Genomic DNA, 19,871 nt, shown 5'->3' on the forward strand with positions numbered 1-19,871 from the left:
CTACACACAATGTAAAAATGTTTGTTTGTTTGTTTGTTTCCTCCTTTCCTCCTTTTTAAGCCATATGAATTTGACGTCTATACCAGGTCCGTCAGAGTGGATAGGCAGTATCCTTGGATGCTTTGCATGCTAACATTATGAGATCATATTTTGCATCACATGGATGTGGATCTAACCTGCCATCTTGTTGTGACTCTGTCTCTCCAGGCCTTTGAGAGGGGGCAGGTGGACGGCGTTCAGCCTAAACTGCAGCATGTCAACGCAGTGGGTCAGGGTCTGATCCAGAGCGCTGCCAAACACACAGACACACAAGCACTTGAACACGACCTGGAGACAACCAACCTCAGATGGAACTCGCTCAACAAGAGGGTGAGGCGCTCTGGAGTGTGTGTGTGCGTGCGTGTGCGTGTGTGTGAAATGCGCCATTTCGTTGCTAATCAGTCCTGATTTAGGACATGATTGTCCAATTTGCCCATGACGGAGGTTTTAGACATGTACCATGAAAACTGAATGGTGTCTGTGCGTGCGTGCGTGCGTGCGTGAGAGTGCTCTCTTGGTAATCAATCCTGATTTAGGGCACGATAGTCCATGACAGTACCATGAAAACTGAAGGTTGTGCAAATGTGTGCATGTGTGCAAACAGAAGTGACGTGACATTTCATATCTTAAAATGGCGTAACTTAAAAATCTAAATGGGTGCGATGGATCGCTGTTGTGGTACGTGTCATTTTGCAAGGTTAATAACCAAAAAATGCAAGTGTACACAACCCAAAAGTATGAGCGCTTATTCCGACACATTTCACACCATCCTTAGGTGGCGGAGCGCGTCGCACAGCTGCAGGAGGCCCTGTTGCACTGTGGGAAATTCGAGGATGCCCTGGAGCCGCTGCTCAGCTGGCTGAGCGACACGGAGGAGCTGGTGGCCAACCAGAGGCCTCCGTCTGCCGAGTACCGCGTGGTGAAAGCCCAGATCCAGGAGCAGAAGGTAGGCACGGGGACCGCTTCCCAAACAGAGGGTCAGGACCCGTTTTTGGATTGCGGTGTCATTTTTAAGGATCATGAGTAACTAAACAAACTTTTTTTGCATTTCCTACAATTTACAATACAATCATTATTTCTAAATATTTTCAAATATCTAAACTTGAAATGTGCATAGATCGTTTCGGCTTTGGTGGTGGGTGACAAAGCCTTCATCCAATCAGGATAGAGGGGACAGGTTTTTTTCTCCAAATCACCCAAATCACTGAATGCTCCTTTAACAGTTATGATCAGAACAGAAGCATACACACAAAATAAACAGTGACATTGAAATAAAATACAAACAAAGACAAACTGTAGCCTACTATATGAGGTGAATTCCCCGTAGTTGATGAGGCACCGATATATTTATCGCTCCTGCATTATGACATACACATACAGAATTATAACAACAAACGGCTAGCAAATCATATCACACATTGTAATCAAGTGGACCATGGTCACATGATTTGAGCTAGGCAGTGGTCCATGAACGGATGTTTTGGACAGTGCTCGTGTGCGGTGTGTTGCCTGCAGCCATTTGTAAATCTCATTTAGTTTTTCTGTTGCTCGTTTCAAGCCGGTGCTGTTGATCAAACCAAACAAAAGAAAATTCTCCACCAAAGATTCACTGAATGGAATTATCTGTGTTTTCTGGTTTTGTCCTGCCTACGGACAATGTATAATGAGAAAAACACACACATGCACTCTCACAACATGATCCGTCTGCCTGGCATAGAAAAGGGTCCCAATTGACTCTCTGCCAGTCTGACTGACACAAACACACGAACACACGGTAGACTGCTATTGTTTTCAGAGAAAACTACTGAACTCACTCTCTCTCTCTCATACACTCTCTCATACACTCTCTCTCTCACACACACACACGCACACACACTCGCGTATGGCACACACACGCAGTGAGGCACACATACAAACACTTTTCCTTGTTTATAAAACACACACTTCCCGTGTTTGTGCGCACAAAGCCCAGCGGTCTCGGCTGGCGATCAATCACGCGTGTTTGCATCCGTGACGGAGAGAGTGAGGGAGGAGTCACAGCAGGCCAGTCGGGGAGGAAACCGTGGATAAGTGCATTCCAGGGGCAGCACTGAGCCGGCCGGGGGACAAGAGCAGCTTTAGAACACAGAGACGGAGACACATTTTCAAGAGGAAGGAAGTGGAATAGAGCTCCACTGTGTTGATGGGAAAATAACAGTAATATCCTGTGCAAAGAAAATGCGTCCGAGTTTGACACGGTTTGGGCTGATATGCAAGTAAACACATGAATAACGTCCACTGAGGGGTTTCCTCCAGAGATGTTACTGAGAGATAACTCAATTATAGACCAGTTCAGTTTAACCTCCAGAGATGTTACTGAGAGAGAACTCAATTATAGACCAGTTCAGTTTAACCTTACCAACTCAAGCGTCCCTATTCTGAAGTGAAATCATTTGCAGAACATCTAGATGGAGTTGTATAAGGAACGATGGAGTTGTATATAAGTATAGAGCTCTGGGGGACGCCGTTCAACTAAGGATATAAGGTTTAAGTGATGAAGTATTTATAGAATTTAACAGAACGCAAACACAGTATCTCCACATGTAAAGAAATGTCAATTATATAGAAACACACTTACTGTATGTGGGCCTACATTTTCTACAAATCGTTTTTGTCTGATCCCCCAGCTCCTCCAGCGTCTGTTGGACGACCGGCGGCCCACAGTGGAGATGATCCGGGCGGAGGGAGAGAGGATCGCGGCCGCTGCAGAGACCCAGGACCGGGACAAGATCCGCACCCAGCTCCACAGCCTGGGAGAGAGATGGGCTGAGCTACTGGACAAAGCCGGCGCTAGGTAAACAAACACCACTAGGCTCAGTTAGTACAACGACAATGTTTCACTTTTTGTTGAGTAGATCTATAGAGTACATGAGCCATTCTGGTATTTACAAATTATAAAGGAATATTAATATTTATTACATTAATATGCCAGTTTTCGATGTAGTATGAGGTCGCCTCGCCTTTAACCCATTCAAACCAAGAAAGCATCTGTGTCATTTTATACAAAATATACAAACAGATGGGGGCTCCGCAACAAATACAAATATTTTTATTATACACACGTTTGGGGTCCTTGACATGAAAAGATTTTGAGCACCACTGATGTAACGACATAGGTTTCAAACAGTTTTTCTCAGGTCTTAATGGGTTAAATTGCAAAAGGCCACGGTTCAGGACTTGGATTGCAACCAGATAAAATCAATTCCATTACATGCTACTCAGATCCAGTCCGCAGTCATTAACTTTGAATTAATATATTCTCTGATTTCTCTCTAGTCTTTACTAACAGTTCCTGTTCTGTGGTGTTGTTATTGAACTCGCTAGAGTTCAAAATGCTCGTCATCTTTTCAATGTTATTCAATCTCACTATACCATTCTTGCCACATCGGTGGACAGGAATATACGTGGAAATGGCCAAATATGCTAAAGCCAACATGGCTGTGCACCAGGATAGCATAATACAAACATGAGGCACATGTTTACATTGGGATTAGCAACATTCTAAAAACTGTGTGCTTTGGATGGAGGTGTGAGTCATTCACAGAGTGAATGCGGTTATAGAGGCTCTTTGCACGCACGCACGCACGCACGCACGCACGCACGCACGCACGCACGCACGCACGCACGCACGCACGCACCAGCACAAGGTGTATTACAGACGCTGGATACGGAGGATACTTATGCTACTTACAGTATACTTATGAAAAATAAAAAATACCACACATGACCATGCAATATTTATAGCATCCTAGGCAACTCTGTCTGTCATATGGATACTGCACACATACTGCAGACAGTATGATGCAGTCCACTGTCTGCTGTGTACACTTGAAAGTCATATAACAGAACTAGAGCATTGTAAAAACACTATAGGCCTGTCTGTAAACACTGACAGGCCATACTGTATTGCAATACAGCAGGGTTCCCCAATTAATTTTCCTCGAGGGCCATATTTTGACTAGGGTACCAGGCTGGGGGCCGAGTCCGCACGCGTGAGGTCAAGGTCTTGCCCTGAAAATGAATTTTCAGGGCAGGACCCCATTTGAAAAGGATGCCCAGTTTGACATGCATAGGCTACTGACCCCCATTTAATGCCATTTATATCTGGAAATGGCCCGCGGGCCGCCTATTGGGGTACCCTGCAATACAGGCTCACTGTCTCTTACCAACATGCACATGCACATACTGTACATACACATATCTGAGCAAATATATTTTGTCTCGCAAGCACTGCTTAAACACACGTTTTTGTGTTTTTCAAAACATAAAATTCATAAACCACCGTTACAGCAAAATGTAATTAACAATACAATAAAAAGAGGACAGACATACAGCGAAAACACAATTGGGTCAAATCTGTAGGAGTGAAAGATTAAAAAAAACAATCAACTTGCAATAAAGTACCAATGAAAACTATAAATAAATAGAATAAATGTTCTATTTATCCCCCCACACACTAAATGTAAACTGGTATGTGCCCTTGAGGATCTGTTGTGCTTTCCTCATATCTTGCGTATTGATCGTGTGTTTTTGTTTATTCGACCAGCGAAGCTGTGGGCAATATACTGCATATTTCCAGACATAGACAATGTCATGCGTCGACATAAAAATATCTTTAACCACTTGAATCCATACTATATTTAGTTTACTGGAGTCCCCCAGTGGTCTAAAATTGGTTCCCTTTTTTCCTGTCTACACCAAATCTCTTCACCTAACATAGATGATCTACAAGCTTATGTGGTTTAAAAAAAAAAAAAGAATTGAACATTAAAAGAAGAGACATAAAATAGATGTGTACAAGGTTTCTGTTCTATTCTCCAATTAGGGAAGTTCAAAATAATACCAATACCATAAAAATGCTCTTATTCCTCCTGCATGTTTTCATTTGAAGCAAAAAAATACAAAACGAATCATAGAAAATGCCATAAGAATTGCTCTCATTCCTCCTGTGTGCTTGTCCCCTCCAGGCAGAGCAAGCTGGAGGAGCTGCAGGTGTTGGCCCTGCAATTCCACGAGGCTCTGGATCCTCTGGGAGAATGGCTGAGCACCACAGAGAGACGCCTGACCACCGCAGAGCCCATGGGCACCCAGACGGCCAAGATTACCCAGCAGATTACCAAGCACAAGGTACTGTTTACCTAGGCTGGTACAGAGGGGCACCCTCCTGCAATGGTGCCAGGCTGGGTCCATGAGACAGTATGTGCAGTTTGCACACTGGTTCAATGCAACTGTGGTTTTGTGGCTGCACAGGAATCCCTTACCCGGCAGGTTTTAAGGTAGGGGTTGGTAAAATACTTTATCGGAGAAGCATCGTACAGTTGCAGAGAAGCTTTTGTTAAATGTGAGTGTTAATTCAACTCTGAGAGTGTAACAATAGAGGGGATCTGACGCTGTGGAGATGCTATGGAGACACAAGTGCAGTGTGTCAACACTTATTATTATTAACACAAACTGAGTAAACTATCACTCACATCATACTGTATGATTTTTCGCTCAATTTATTTGTTTTCCTTCAGTTCATTTTGAAGTTATTTCATCTTTCACATTTTTATGATTTGTCACTCAGGATTCATGCTTCATATATGATTTTTCTTCTGCATGCCCATGTTTTGTGTTTTACCATTTTTTGTTGTTCTGTCTTTTCTGTTGTCTTTTTTTCTTTTTCACACTCCATCATCACACACACACACACACACACACACACACACACACACACACACACCCCTCCCAGGCCCTCCAAGAGGTCGTGTCCTCTCGAGGAGCCGAGCTCGGCCGCCTCGAATCCCTCGGCCAATCCCTGACGCCGCTCAGCTGCGCGGCCGACCGCGACTGGCTGAGCGAGCGCGTGGGCTCGGTGCGTTCGGGCCACTCGGACCTGGCCGACTGGTGTGCGCGGCGGGCGGGCATGCTGGAGCAGGCGCTGGCCAACGCCCAGCTGTTTGGGGAGGATGAGGTGGAGGTTCTGAACTGGCTGGCAGAGGTGGCCCAGAGGCTGACCCAGGTCTCCGTCCAGAGCTACCAGCCACAGCTACTGGCTCAGGAGCACAAACACCTTCTGGTACGGCCTTGTGCAGGAACTGTTGGAGTGCAACTTGACATTGTTGAAGCTACAATCCGGGACTCCTTTTAATGAATCAAATGTTAATACAATGTAATTAGCTCATCTGCAGTGGGTGGAGATGACATTGGGAGCTTTAAAGGTATAAATGATTAGACGGCACAAACCCACTGCAGTACTGGTACAAGTACATCCAGTGTAATGAGAGACAATGCTGCTCAATGGTCTAAGACAAGTGCATGTTGTGGAACCTAATTTCATTTATCATGTACATAAGGTAATTATGCATGAATTCCATGAATTAGAACGTATTAATGGAAAAATGCAATTTGTATGTGAAGTTTATTTTTGCTAGTTTAGGCTTTGGGCTTTTTCTGGGGCTGTGGATTGAATCCCATCATCTCTCCCTTACCTCCAGTCTCTGAATGAGGAGATTGTAAGCAGGAAGAAGACAGTGGACCAGGCCATCAAGAATGGACAGGCTCTTCTCAAACAGACCACAGGTAATCTACAGCATTTAACCTTTACAGCCTCTCTCTCTGATCACTTGCTCAGTCACCAACATCCTATAAACATGTATTAAACATCATACGAATGAGCTTTCCTTTTTAAATTTTTTCCCGTGGGAATATTTTCAGAATTTGTTTTTGTCACAGCAACACACTACTACTACTCCTACTCCTTCAATTATAGACATTCATACCTGGGTTGCTGCCTGGCCCAACCACAGTCTTTACTGCTGGCCACTAAGCAGCTACATTTAAGTGGTTGGTTTAAGTTGTTAGGCGGCAGTTGTTTGAGGGAGGGTAGTGCATGACTCATTCACTTCCCCTGGGCACATTTTCTCCGTCAGGGGTTTGAATAGTCATCTTTCTGGTCACAAGCTAGCTATGGTAGCACTGACACCAAGCAAAGAATCCATTAGCACTACTGCTGTCCTTCCATACCTCGCATACTGTATACTGTACAGTAGAGCAATTTATATTTTTCTTCTGAGTATGGCATTTTCTCTACGACTCATATCCCTTCAACCCTAGCGGCGACCGTAGGTCAGTGGGTAAACATTGGGCCATCTGGTAATCAGAAGGTCACTGCTTTGCGTATGGTTTATGTGTCCATGTGTCATCGCCATAACCATCTGAGCAGCCATCAGCTGTGTGAAGCTGAAACTGAATTTCCGCCACAGGATTGATAAGGGCTACAAACAATACAAATCCAAAAAGCCAAATCCAAAACCCTTCTAATAGTACATCAGCACTACTGACCCATGTACCATTGTTGTTTTTCCTCTAGAAAGCCTATATAGTAGTTATACAAGCCTCAGTACGGCCCATTTCTCACCTGTTGTTGCAACTTGCAAGGAGATGAAAACCCTTACATCTGGTGAGCTGTTCGGACCTAAAAACAACCGTTGATGTTTTACGTTGGCTAGGTAGCTAAATAACAGCTTGTACTCTGATAAGTCGTTTCCCCGGGCAACGCTTACAAACCGGATGTTCTCAAAGGTTGGAATGCAACGTTCAGGGCAGCTGTGTTATTGTTTACAACCTGGAACTGACTATATATAGTAGGGCTGTGTGATATGACCAACGATTCAATAAAATATCTATTATAATGAAATGCTTTTTGTTATTAAGACCTGAGGCCGATTCAACAGATTCCTTCTAAATCAGTAGTTCAGTAGTTCACTTTTGTGCCAGGGACCCCATAATGATATGTATTTGGCCGCGGACCACCCCATCTGAAAATGTTTTGTGCCAGGGACCCCCATAATGATATGTATTTGGCCGCGGACCACCCCATCTGAAAATGTTTTGTGCCAGGGACCCCCATAATGATATGTATTTGGCCGCGGACCACCCCATCTGAAAATGTTTTCTGCCAGGGACCCCCATAATGATATGTAAATGTTTTGTGCCAGGGACCCCATAATGATATGTAAATGTTTTGTGCCAGGGACCCCCATAATGATATGTATTTGGCCGCGGACCACCCCATCTGAACATGTTTTGTGCCAGGGATCCCCCTAGAAGAGAAGATTTGTGTTAAGAAAATTCCAAATTATCCCAAAATTTCAAGATGCTTTCAAGATCTTTCAAAAAACGTGCCATGCTGTGAGCTTGTACATCAGCTATTTTTGAGACCACTGTTCTAAAGAGTTTCCTGGAAAACCAATAAGGCACAAAGCTAAAATCTACAATGACACAGATTCTTTCCTGGTTTTAGTGGTTTCATTGCCCAGCCCTAATATAAAACTCCAGCATGTATGACCTGTGTCTGCTCTGCTTACGGGCAACCAGTGGTGTAAAGTAACTACTTAAGTACAATTTTGTATTTGTACTTGAGTATTTCCAATTTTCAAAACTTTAAATGGGACATTCTGAATAATGCATACTTGTACTTTTCGTACTTTTTTTATTTTTATGTTTTTTGTGGCGTTCCCTTTATTTTATATTTTTTTTATGGAGGGATAGACAGTAGGCTGACAGGAAATGGGGAGAGAGATGGGGGGGTGACATGCAGTAAAGGCCATCGGGATCGGGAGTTGAACCCGCGGCACACTGCCAGACTGGATTACCAGCCAAGGTGCCTGGACCGCTGAGCCACGGCCCAGGCCTATTTTTCGCACTTTAAGTAGATTCTTTTTACTCCAGTACATTTAGAATTCCGGACTTTTACTTATAACAGAGTACTTCTATATTGCAGCATTGGTAGGTAACATGTGAGTACTTTCTCCACCACTGCTACCTGTAACCCTGCAGGTGAGGAGGTGCTGCTGATCCAGGAGAAGCTGGACGGCATCAAGTCGCGCTACGCTGAGATGACGGCCGGCAGCAGCAAGGCCCTCCGCACGCTGGAGCAGGCCCTGCAGCTCGCCACGCGATTCGCCAGCGCACACGACGACATCAACCAATGGCTGGACAGCGTGGAGGCGGAGCTTAATAACGTTGAGGCTGATGCCGCGCCCGCCGCCTACCAGGACAGACAGAAGGTGGGAGGAGTATGTGTATGCGAGAGTGTGTGTGTGTTCGTGTGCATGTGTGTTTAAGTGACGGAGTCTGCTGTCGTGGCTCATGACAGTATGAAGTAAGTTTTTTTTTATGTGCCTTTGAAACAGTAAAAAGAAACCTCTGTTGCTAGCCAGTGCACTCAAGATAGAACAGGGAGACAATTTTGATGTGATGTGTTTATAGCACTGTTATATTACCGACATGGTTTGTTTCCTGATTTATTATTAACTCACTGGCATGGTATCAGCTAGTGTTTGAGACACTCGCTAATAACACCTGTTTACGATGCGTATCGTTATTTGAATGACTGCTTGACCTCTTTGCCAAGAGGCAGATGTGCAATGCCAGGATTTCAGTGCTATTTCCAATAGGCTAAATAATGGTACGAAGGATATTTGGGGAAAGAAATATCAAGAAATATATTTCAACTCATGGCAAGTCCACCTTAGTCAGGTGTGAGCAGAACTCACTAACTTTAGATAACCATTTTAACAAAAGTTTACCTCTGCCCGTCAGGAGCTGAAGAAAGTGTCAGCGGAGAAGCGCTTGGTGCTGGACACAGTGAACGAGGTGGGCAACGCCCTGCTGGACCTGGTGCCATGGCGAGCGCGCGAGGGTCTGGACCGCCTGGTCGCTGACGCCAACCAACGATACCGCCAGGCCGACGAAACCATCACTCAGAGGGTGAAACTGGTACAGGCTGCCATCCAGAGGTCACAGCAGGTACTGCTACCTACCGTCATTGCCTTATCGTGTGCAGAATTTTATGTTGAGAATTCTGTATGTTTACTGGTAAACATACGGAATTGTACTTGTTATTAGCAGTAAACGGATTCAAACTATTCACGCAAACAACTGCATAACATATGGATTTACATCAGTATATTTACGTTTGTCAATTAGCATTTAATAAAGTTTGTGATGCAGCAATCTGGGAAAAAATAGGCAATTTTTTCCCCCTGAATCGTTTGGGAGATTAGTGACTTAGTCATTTAGACATTTTGTTTTCATTAGAATACGTGTTAAATAGCTCTATATTCCCATATAGAATGTTTGTTCAATAACATGGTTCTCCCCGTCTCTTTAGCTCTTTGGTAAACAGAAAATGCTAAGGATACCAAATCATTCAATTAGAAGAGAAAGATCAATACATGATACAGGATGAGCAAGTGAAATTGGAAGTTATGAAACAAAAGGAATGAGCAGACAAAGATTTTAACTGGAAAACAAGCTGATGCATGATTTTTGTGGGGTTCTTTTTCTCCTGATTGGATGAAATGGAGAAAAAAAGTAATAATATACTTTATTACTTTTTCAAAGTTGCTCACAAACTGCTTTACACAAAGCACCAAATCACATAACCAAGTGACCTGTCCGCGTCCACATGTAGCTGGTTATTTTTAAAAACAAATTGGGGTGGTAAACACGTTTTTAGCACATAAAAATTAATCTTTAAAATCCAGCCACAGTGTAGATTTTTATTTTAAAAAAAAACGGTTTATTGTGGACAAGACAAACAGACAGAGTTTTTGGCTGGCTTCGTCACTTTAACTACGTCTGGACGGAGAGATTTTTGTAAACGGGGCCGTGTGTAGACGTGGAGATTTTCAAAAAAACGAACATGAAAAAGCCCCGTTTATAAAAAAATACCCATGTACAGTACAGTACAGTGTGTGGACGAAGCCTAACATGGAATGGTCCCTCCTTCAGTACGAGGAGGCTGTGGATGCAGAGCTGGCCTGGGTGGGCGAGACGGAGCGCAAGCTGGCCTCTCTGGGGCCCCTCAGCCTGCAGCCTGACGTGACGGTGGCCCAGCTGCAGGTGCAGCGAGCCTTCAACATCGACATCATCCGACACAAAGACACTGTGGACCAGCTGCTCAACACCCGGGAGGACATCCTGGAGAGCTGCAGCGACGCCCAGAAAGACACACTTATGGTGAGGAAGGAGGGAGACGGAGATGGCATGAAGGATAAGGGGAGGGATGAAACTGAAGTAGGAAAAAGTTATATTGGGAATGGAAAATAAGTCTTTCGTACAAGAGGAAGACTGAAAAGAAAGACCAAAAATAAAGAAAGATGACTAGATGAAACACAATAATTCAAAAATGTAATTACTATAATATACTATTATCTTCCTCTCAGGTGAAGACAGACTCCCTGAGCGCCCGCTACGAAGCGGTGAGCCATAGACACGGCGAGCGTTTCTCCGCCCTGGAGCAGGCCCAGGTCCTGGTCGCCCGCTTCTGGGAGACCTACGAGGAACTGGAGCCCTTCCTTGGAGAGACGGAGGCACTCATCACCCAGCTGCCCCCGCCTGCTATTGATACAGACGCACTACGGCTGCAGCAGGACCAGATGAGGGTAGGAGAGGACATGTGGGGTGGGGGGGGGGGGGGGGGGGGGACAGCAGGACCAGATGAGGGTAGGAGAGGACATGTGGGGTGGGGGGGAGGGGGGGGACAGCAGGACCAGATGAGGGTAGGAGAGGACATGTGGGGTGGGGGGGAGGGGGGGGACAGCAGGACCAGATGAGGGTAGGAGAGGACATGTGGGGTGGGGGGGAGGGGGGGGACAGCAGGACCAGATGAGGGTAGGAGAGGACATGTGGGGTGGGGGGGAGGGGGGGGACAGCAGGACCAGATGAGGGTAGGAGAGGACATGTGGGGTGGGGGGGAGGGGGGGGACAGCAGGACCAGATGAGGGTAGGAGAGGACATGTGGGGTGGGGGGGAGGGGGGGGACAGCAGGACCAGATGAGGGTAGGAGAGGACATGTGGGGTGGGGGGGAGGGGGGGGACAGCAGGACCAGATGAGGGTAGGAGAGGACATGTGGGGTGGGGGGGAGGGGGGGGACAGCAGGACCAGATGAGGGTAGGAGAGGACATGTGGGGTGGGGGGGAGGGGGGGGGCAGACGCACTACGGCTGCAGCAGGACCAGATGAGGGTAGGAGAGGACATGTGGGGGGGAGGGGGGGGCTGCAGCAGGACCAGATGAGGGTAGGAGAGGACATGTGGGGGGGGGGGGGGGGCTGCAGCAGGACCAGATGAGGGTAGGAGAGGACATGTGGGGGGGGGGGGGAGGGGGGGACAGCAGGACCAGATGAGGGTAGGAGAGGACATGTGGGGGGGGGGGGGGAGGGGGGGACAGCAGGACCAGATGAGGGTAGGAGAGGACATGTGGGGTGGGGGGGAGGGGGGGCACGGGACAGCAGAGGGACAGTTAAAGAAGGCAGAGTGGAATAGTCAGGGTTATTACAGTATATATACTTTGACATACAGCATACAGTATAGCACATATCACCGATCCAATGCGTTGTGAACTTAAAAAAACAGTTGAGATATTACTGTAGTGCATGTATATAGTGAAGGCTTTAATATTATAAAGCAACACGAATGAATATATTGTGAATTCATTAACTCATTCATGAGTTCACTTTCAAAATACCTTTAGGTCGTTTTATCGTCTACTGAGACTTATGTGAACACCCCGGACTTGACCCGTTTTTAAGTTGCTCGATTCAGTATTTAGTTATTTGATATTAATTTTAGCTGCCCCGCCCACTTCCTATAGACAGATCCACAGAGAGGTGCCCTGCACACAGCCATGTTGTTTCCTGTAGGCGGCTGCGGTAAAAAACACCGCAGCTACAGCTAGAGTGAATGGGAAAGTGACAGCTGTTCGTCTTCTCAAGTTACTCTTTTACCTGCTTTTTAATAACACTAACTTTGCAAAGATGCCCAGAACATTGGGACAAACCTGTTTCGTTTATGGCTGCTCCAACAGTAGTGGCAAAATTCTACTTTGGAGAGAAAATGGCCAAAAGTTTTTTTGAAAGTGAAATATCCCTTTAACCCATTTTGGGGCGGGAACCCCTTTTGGTGTTAGCATTATGTTATGCTTTAGCTACTGAAAAATAGCAGATCTACAAGCTCATAGCGCGCCACCGAGTGGCGCACTACGAGCTTGTAGGTCTGCTATTTTTGAAAAGTCGAAGAACGACTGACATAGAAACATAGCTTTTTCAGAAAACTGTCAGGATGTAGAAGGCATTTTCAGAATCTGATCTCAGGTCAAAATGGGTTAATGTCATACAATATGAAATGATATATTGTGCATACATCTATTCATCATCTCCATCTCATTGTTCCATCCCCAGCTGCTGAGGGAGTCCATCGCGGAACACAAGCCCCACATCGACAAGCTGCTGAAGATCGGGCCCCAGATGGCGGAGCTCAGTGCGCAGGAGGGAGCCGCGGTGAGGCAGCGCTACACTGACGCCGAGAGACGCTACATGGCCATCAAGGAAGAGGTCAAAGGTCGGGCGACCTCGCTGGACGAGGCCGTGTCCCAGTCCACACAGGTATGTCATGGATGACTGACCACTCGCTCACTGTCTGCTAAAGTCCAGACCTGGGTCAAATAGTACAGCACATGCTGATACACTTGCTGCCTAATATGAGCTTATATGAATGCAAAATAAGTGTAGTTCGGGCTATTAGACAGATTTTGACGGTGAATGCAGAGAAGGTGATAGAATCACAGTGGAGCAAATTACATTTATGTATTTTGTCTGTGAATTAAAATCTGAATAATCCCTTCTGGTGTTTAAAAAAACAAACAATAAATGCTACGTTTAGACCCAGATCAACTTAAGGTTCTTTGGTTGGTGTTTGCAGCCTACAGCTGACTTAAAGCTGGTCATCCTTACTTCGGGCATGGCATCTGTGTGTGTCTGTGTGTGTGTGTGTGCACTTGCATTACACCAATTACATATTTTTCATATGCCGATACGTTTACTTTGAGGGCTGCTTGAAGTTTTTCAGAAAACGTAGGCCTGGATTTAGAAGGCATTTTTAGAATTGGCCTCAGGTCTTTATGGGTTAATTAATGAAACCATAAAAAGCACATAACTTTTACTTCCAGCCAGTATGAATGTTGTAAACTTAACATAATTCATCATTCAGACTTTCTCCCATCATGCCATATCTGAGTAACATCCACTGCATTCTTTGACTGTTTTCTTGACCGTTTGACATTAATTATGAACATCATAACATAACACAGTGTTGATTTGCCTGTGTGTGCACAGCCTGGAGTGTCACCTGGCAGTTTGTATTTTCTTTGTATGCATGTTTCTGATTTAACACATTTTATTGTTTCTCCAACTCCTGTACCCCCTCAAAACCACCCCACATGTCACTCCTTCACTTCCTCCACCTCCACCCTTTGACTGTCCATCCCTCCGTCTCTCCCTAACTATCACATCTCCTTTCATCTCATTTTGTCTCATCCTAACCCCCATCCTAATCTCCCAATTTCTCCACACACCTTGTGCCCCCAATCCCTCCTCTCCCTTCCTTTCCCTCCCCTCTGTTAACTCCCTCTCTGTCCCGCCCTGGTTTGCTCCATCCTATCCCTCCATCCCATCCCTTGTGCATTGTGGATGTGCTGTGTGTGTTGTCCTACAACCATTTCCACCATGGTCACTGCTCACTCCAATCACCCAGCTGGTAGAGGTAAGACCACTGACAGAGCCAGACACTCAACTGGCACTCAGGGCAGGCTGGCACTGTGTGATTTCATCAACTGAGTTCAGAGTTGACCTAATCAAATCTGCCTGTCTCACTGCTACAAGCTGAGGTTAATGTCCGTTGTATGACGGCTGCTGTAGACGAAGCACAGTTTGAATTTTGCCTCCATTCAATGTTATTCTAATCAATGCAACCTGTAGATAATACACTGTGTGATACAAGTCATATCAGTAGAAAGCATGGTGAAATCTCGTGGTGTCTACCAACCCTGAGTGACCAAACCACTAAAGATCTGTCTTATGACCTGTCCCTTCACCTCTTCAGTTTGTGAACATGGATTAAGCCTGGTTAGAAGAGTGAAAAGGCTTTCTATATCAGGAACTTTTTTTGTCTTCAACTAAGCTTGGTCCAAGACTTTAAAACCTTCCCTAGAAGTCCTTCAATGCCATACAATGTTTGTCCTAGAATAAAATGTGTTGTTTGTTCTTTGTTCCAGATAATATACCCCCTAAATTTACCCTTTAGTATAACCTTGAAAATTCGTTGAAATGTGTGGACAGATCCCTCCTGTTGCACTGTAGATCCAGCCCAGCCCGTCCAGCATTCTGCTCATTGGGTGACATGTTGAAAGTACAATGTTGGGATGTTTCTTTGAGCAGTAGTTCTCAATGTGGGACCCAGGGGTCCTTGAGTGGTTCCAGGAGGTCCCCAGCGAAATTAGTTAATATAGCGTCAAAATCTGTTAACCCTATTTACATCAGTTATTTGAAAATAACAAGCTCACACAGCTTGTAGGCCACAGTACATAATAATTAATTCTAAATTACCTCACAGAATTGTAGGTGGATGACATGGTTATGTTTCAGTAGATTTATACATCAAGCGTAGAGAATTTACACCCAAACCACTACCCACCACCTGCCTTAATCTGAACATATTTTAAATTATGTATCTGTTATCTCTCAGTAACATCTCTCCACTTTCAAAGTGTCACCACCAGTGCCTTATTGATCCCAAACCTCCCTTGACCTCTTCCTTACAGCCTCCTCCTTCCTCCTAACTTTGTCCATTCCGCTCGCTCATCCTCCTTTCCTTGTAGTTCCACGACAAGATGGATCCACTCTTGGAGACCCTGGAGGGGGCAGTTCAGAGACTTCGGCAGCCTCCGCCGGTGGCGGCAGAGGTGGATAAGATCAGAGAGCAGCTGGCCGAGCACCGGGCCCAGGGCCTGGAGCTGGACAAGCTGCTGCCTTCCTTCTCTGCCCTCTGCGCCCGCGGAGAGGAGCTCATCGGACGGGCATCACACGATGACCCCGCCGCACAGGGTAAGTGGTGGGGCGGTCGGGGGGTGATGGGTGGCTGTGGGAATAGAAGTATATCATATCTAGAACTACAAGCTCACAGCTACATCCCTATATCGTCCTGTTTCGATGTGTAATGAAAAAATGCCACAGCGTAATCTTTTTTAACTAAACAATAAGTTCTTAATTTTGGCTTTTGCCAGATTCTTCCCAGGCTTGTATATATTTTACACGGGTTCTGTTTTTAAACTCCTCCACATTCACAGTGATTCTTTGGAAATACCGTTCTTCCAGACCACATTCCTGTAATAAATCCAATCCAAAAAAACATATTCTAATAAAGGCACAGGATATTGCATTGAACAAGCACACGCATACTACTGCAAAGGCTCAACAGAATTGTGCTATCTACTGTATTTGAATTGGCAACTTAAAGCCATGCACACACACACACACACACTGCCTCCTTATCACGCTGAGAGACAGATATTTGTTACACTCAGACATATGAACAGTATCTGTGGCAGGAAGGGGGACTGATGTTAAACACACACAGACTCGCACTCAATATCAGCTTTTCTTGCACAGCCCTTGTCACATGTTGAGACAACACACGCATACATGGACACACACACACGCCATTGTTCTATCCCCCCCCCCCCACCACCAGGGGTCTTGCAGCCTTGACTAACCCCCCCACCCCCCCCCCCCCCCCCTCTCCCTTTCTCCCGCTCCACTTCTCAGTCCCTTTCTTCATGCTGATGAATGAGTGCTCTGTATCCAGTGGGTGGGAGTGGACTGACTTCGGTGAAGGCCTTTCTGTTTTCATTCACCAGACGGCCATATCGACAAGTGCAAACTGAAACCTCAGAAGGCTTTCCATCCACTTTACTTTATTTGTTTTGTCCGTGACCAAATTAATTTGTGATGTCAGCTGTAGTTATACATTTTTTTTGGAGCTACGCCTACTTAACAGTTTAAAGGAGTGTGGCTAAAAACCTGTACACCACATTGCCAAAATGAGGGCTACCCTCCCAGGCACACGACCATGGCAACATCCCACTATCGCAAACATCCGTTCTCCATCTAATCCTTTCTTTTCCTTCTCCTCTCTCTCTGACGAATGCCGACCAGACTCGACAGTTGTAGCCAAAGACTTAAAACTTAAAAGTGTTACTTTACAGAATAACAGCTAAGCTAGCCTTCTCAAACATGTACTAATGGCATCCCACCCCCACCTTCTCACTCACAGCCCAATCCGATCTTGTTCCTAACTTCTCCTCCTCCTCTCTCCAGCCGTGCGTGCACGCCTCCTGCGCCTGCGTTCGCTGTGGGACGAGATCCGACAGCGGGCCGAGGAGAAAGAGGGGAAGCTGACCGACGTGCTGGACCTGGCGGGCAAGTTCTGGGCCGACATGGCCGCTCTGCTGAGCACGCTCCGCGACTCACAGGACATTGTCAAGGAGCTGGAGGACCCCGGAGTGGACCCTTCGCTCATCAAACAGCAGATAGAGGCTGCAGAGGTACAGAAAGGGGTGTGGAAGAGGATGGATTCTGTTTTGGTTTTGGTTCATGAAATGCCAAAGGCAAGGAGTGATAGAGGGAAGAGAGCAGGCTGACAGAGAGATGGAGGCAGGAAGAAAGAAAGGGAGAGGGAGGGCTGTTGTTGAGTTCTACAAATGGATGGGGATCATACTGTATATATGCTTTCTATTTTTGCTGTTTTCACAATACCAACTAATGTTGTGTCTCTGAATGGCAGTGAATAATGACTAAATAATATATCATAACACAGTGTAATAATCTAGTAGCTAGTTTTGTGTTTAGAAGTAATAACATTTCTCATGGAGTGACTTTCATTCACTGTGTGACTTCAAGCTGACCCTCACTGTGTTGTTTTATCTTTCCTGCAGGCCATCAAGGCAGAGACCGACGGTTTAAGGGAGGAGCTAGAGTTTGTCAGGACCCTCGGGGCTGACCTCATCTTTGCCTGTGGAGAAACGGAAAAACCTGAAGTAAAAAAGACCATTGATGAGGTGAGAGACTAGATATAAATGGAAGGACTGAAATAAGACAAAGAGATCAATTGTACCGACCTAATACCTAGATTCCATGGTTAATTGAGCCATATTTCATATATCTCTCCTCCTCTCTCTCTCTCAATCACTCGCTGTCTTCAGATGAATGCTGCTTGGGAGGGACTGAACAGGACATGGAGAGAGAGGATGGAGAGACTGGAGGAGGCCATGACTGCCTCTGTTCAGTACCAGGATGCACTGCAGGTCAGCATTAGGGATGGGATTACACAGGAGTTTAATTTAACTTTTATTGTATTTTATATAGAACCCCATTTGATTTTGTTTATTTGAAGAACTCATTGGGCAGTGTCCACAATTTAATAATAGGAAGAAAGGTAAAGAAATGGCTAAGTTCCCATTTAAAAGGTGTGTGTGTGTGTGTGTGTGTGTGTGTGTGTGTGTGTGTGTGTGTGTGTGTGTGTGTGTGTGTGTGTGTGTGTGTGTGTGTGTGTGTGTGTGTGTGTGTGTGTGTGTGTGTGTGTGTGTGTGTGTGTGTGTGTGTGTGTGTGTGTGTGTGTGTGTGTGTGTGTGTGTGTGTGTGTGTGTGTGTGTGGTTTGCAGGGCATGTTTGACTATCTGGACAATGCAGTGATCAAACTGTGTGACATGACGACAGTGGGAACAGACCTGGGCACTGTCAAACAACAGATCGAAGAACTCAAGGTACAGTATGAATATTGCAAATCAGTGCTTTAGTGGAGTAAATATGACTTGTAGAGTAAAAGTGATACATTATACATTCACACATAGGTACAGTACACGGCAGACATGACCTCACATTGCAGAGTACAATGCAGGTCATGCCTTGTTTGCAGTTATATTGCACGGAGAAGCTCATTTTGTTCCAAAAATACATTTGTCAAGTTCTCAACTCGACATCGTACTGCTTTTCCCCATCCACCCTCTCCCCTCCACCCCTGAGCAGCACTACAAGGTGGAAGTGTACCAGCAGCAGATTGACATGGAGAAGCTGTGCCACCAGGGGGAGCTGCTGCTTAAGAAGGTGTCGGACCAGACCGACAGAGACATGATCCAGGAGCCCCTCACCGAGCTCAGGCACCTCTGGGAAAACCTGGGTGACAAGATCACCCACAGACAGGTGACAGAAACCCACACATACTCTGGGATGCTAGACAATACGCATGTATATCGTCGCTGTCGGGCAGAAACCATATTCTACGTTCTTGTGTGTTTTTGTAAATGAATGCCCTACTTAATCATACTACACTACAGCATCACCCAAAGGTCTTTGTAGATCTGCTACTTTTGCTATTTTTGAATTTGAATCCTGAAAAGTAACCGTTTTGGACATATAATGTTTCCACCCGACAGAGCCGATAAAATACAATGAAATACAATTATACTATGTAATGCCAGTTGAACCAGGAGCTGGGGAAATTTCAAACAAAAGTATCTTTCTGTGTTTAACTCTCCATTCCTCCATCTCGCTTCCTGAACAGCACAAGTTGGAGGGAGCTCTGCTGGCCCTGGGTCAGTTCCAGCATGCGCTGGCTGAGCTGCAAGCATGGCTGAATCACACACACACCACCCTGGACACACAGCGACCCATCAACTCTGACCCCAAGGCCATAGAGATCGAGCTGGCTAAACATCACGTACGTGCATATTTATAGCAAACATGTTCAGTTTGAACGCCTTTTCCCTCTCCTTCACTCACTCTAACCCAAACTCTTGATTGTCACAAAACTTTAATATAATGGGTTTTTTTTGCCTTAATGTTTTATGTCTCTCTTAATTTAATATCTTGGTGATAAAAAACTGATAGCTAAATGATCGTTTTCTGTTGAGCAT

At 45.6% G+C, this 19,871-nt stretch overlaps 1 protein-coding gene across 1 annotated transcript in view; it reads left to right on the top strand.

Annotated features, from left to right (window-relative positions):
* The window catches only part of macf1a (microtubule actin crosslinking factor 1a), a 270,236-nt gene that overhangs the window by 226,351 nt on the left and 24,014 nt on the right, over positions 1-19,871 (top strand). Inside the window, 18 exon segments of the mRNA XM_079522797.1 lie at positions 208-369; positions 815-985; positions 2,706-2,872; positions 5,046-5,205; positions 5,810-6,136; positions 6,555-6,639; positions 8,899-9,128; positions 9,664-9,870; positions 10,858-11,085; positions 11,292-11,510; positions 13,306-13,509; positions 15,780-16,005; positions 17,278-17,504; positions 17,895-18,017; positions 18,162-18,263; positions 18,621-18,722; positions 18,985-19,158; positions 19,520-19,675. Of these exon segments, the coding sequence (XP_079378923.1) occupies positions 208-369; positions 815-985; positions 2,706-2,872; positions 5,046-5,205; positions 5,810-6,136; positions 6,555-6,639; positions 8,899-9,128; positions 9,664-9,870; positions 10,858-11,085; positions 11,292-11,510; positions 13,306-13,509; positions 15,780-16,005; positions 17,278-17,504; positions 17,895-18,017; positions 18,162-18,263; positions 18,621-18,722; positions 18,985-19,158; positions 19,520-19,675 (3,270 nt within the window).

This window comes from Electrona antarctica, assembly GCF_951216825.1.
Source record: "Electrona antarctica genome assembly, chromosome: 15".
NCBI classification, from domain to species: domain Eukaryota; kingdom Metazoa; phylum Chordata; class Actinopteri; order Myctophiformes; family Myctophidae; genus Electrona; species Electrona antarctica.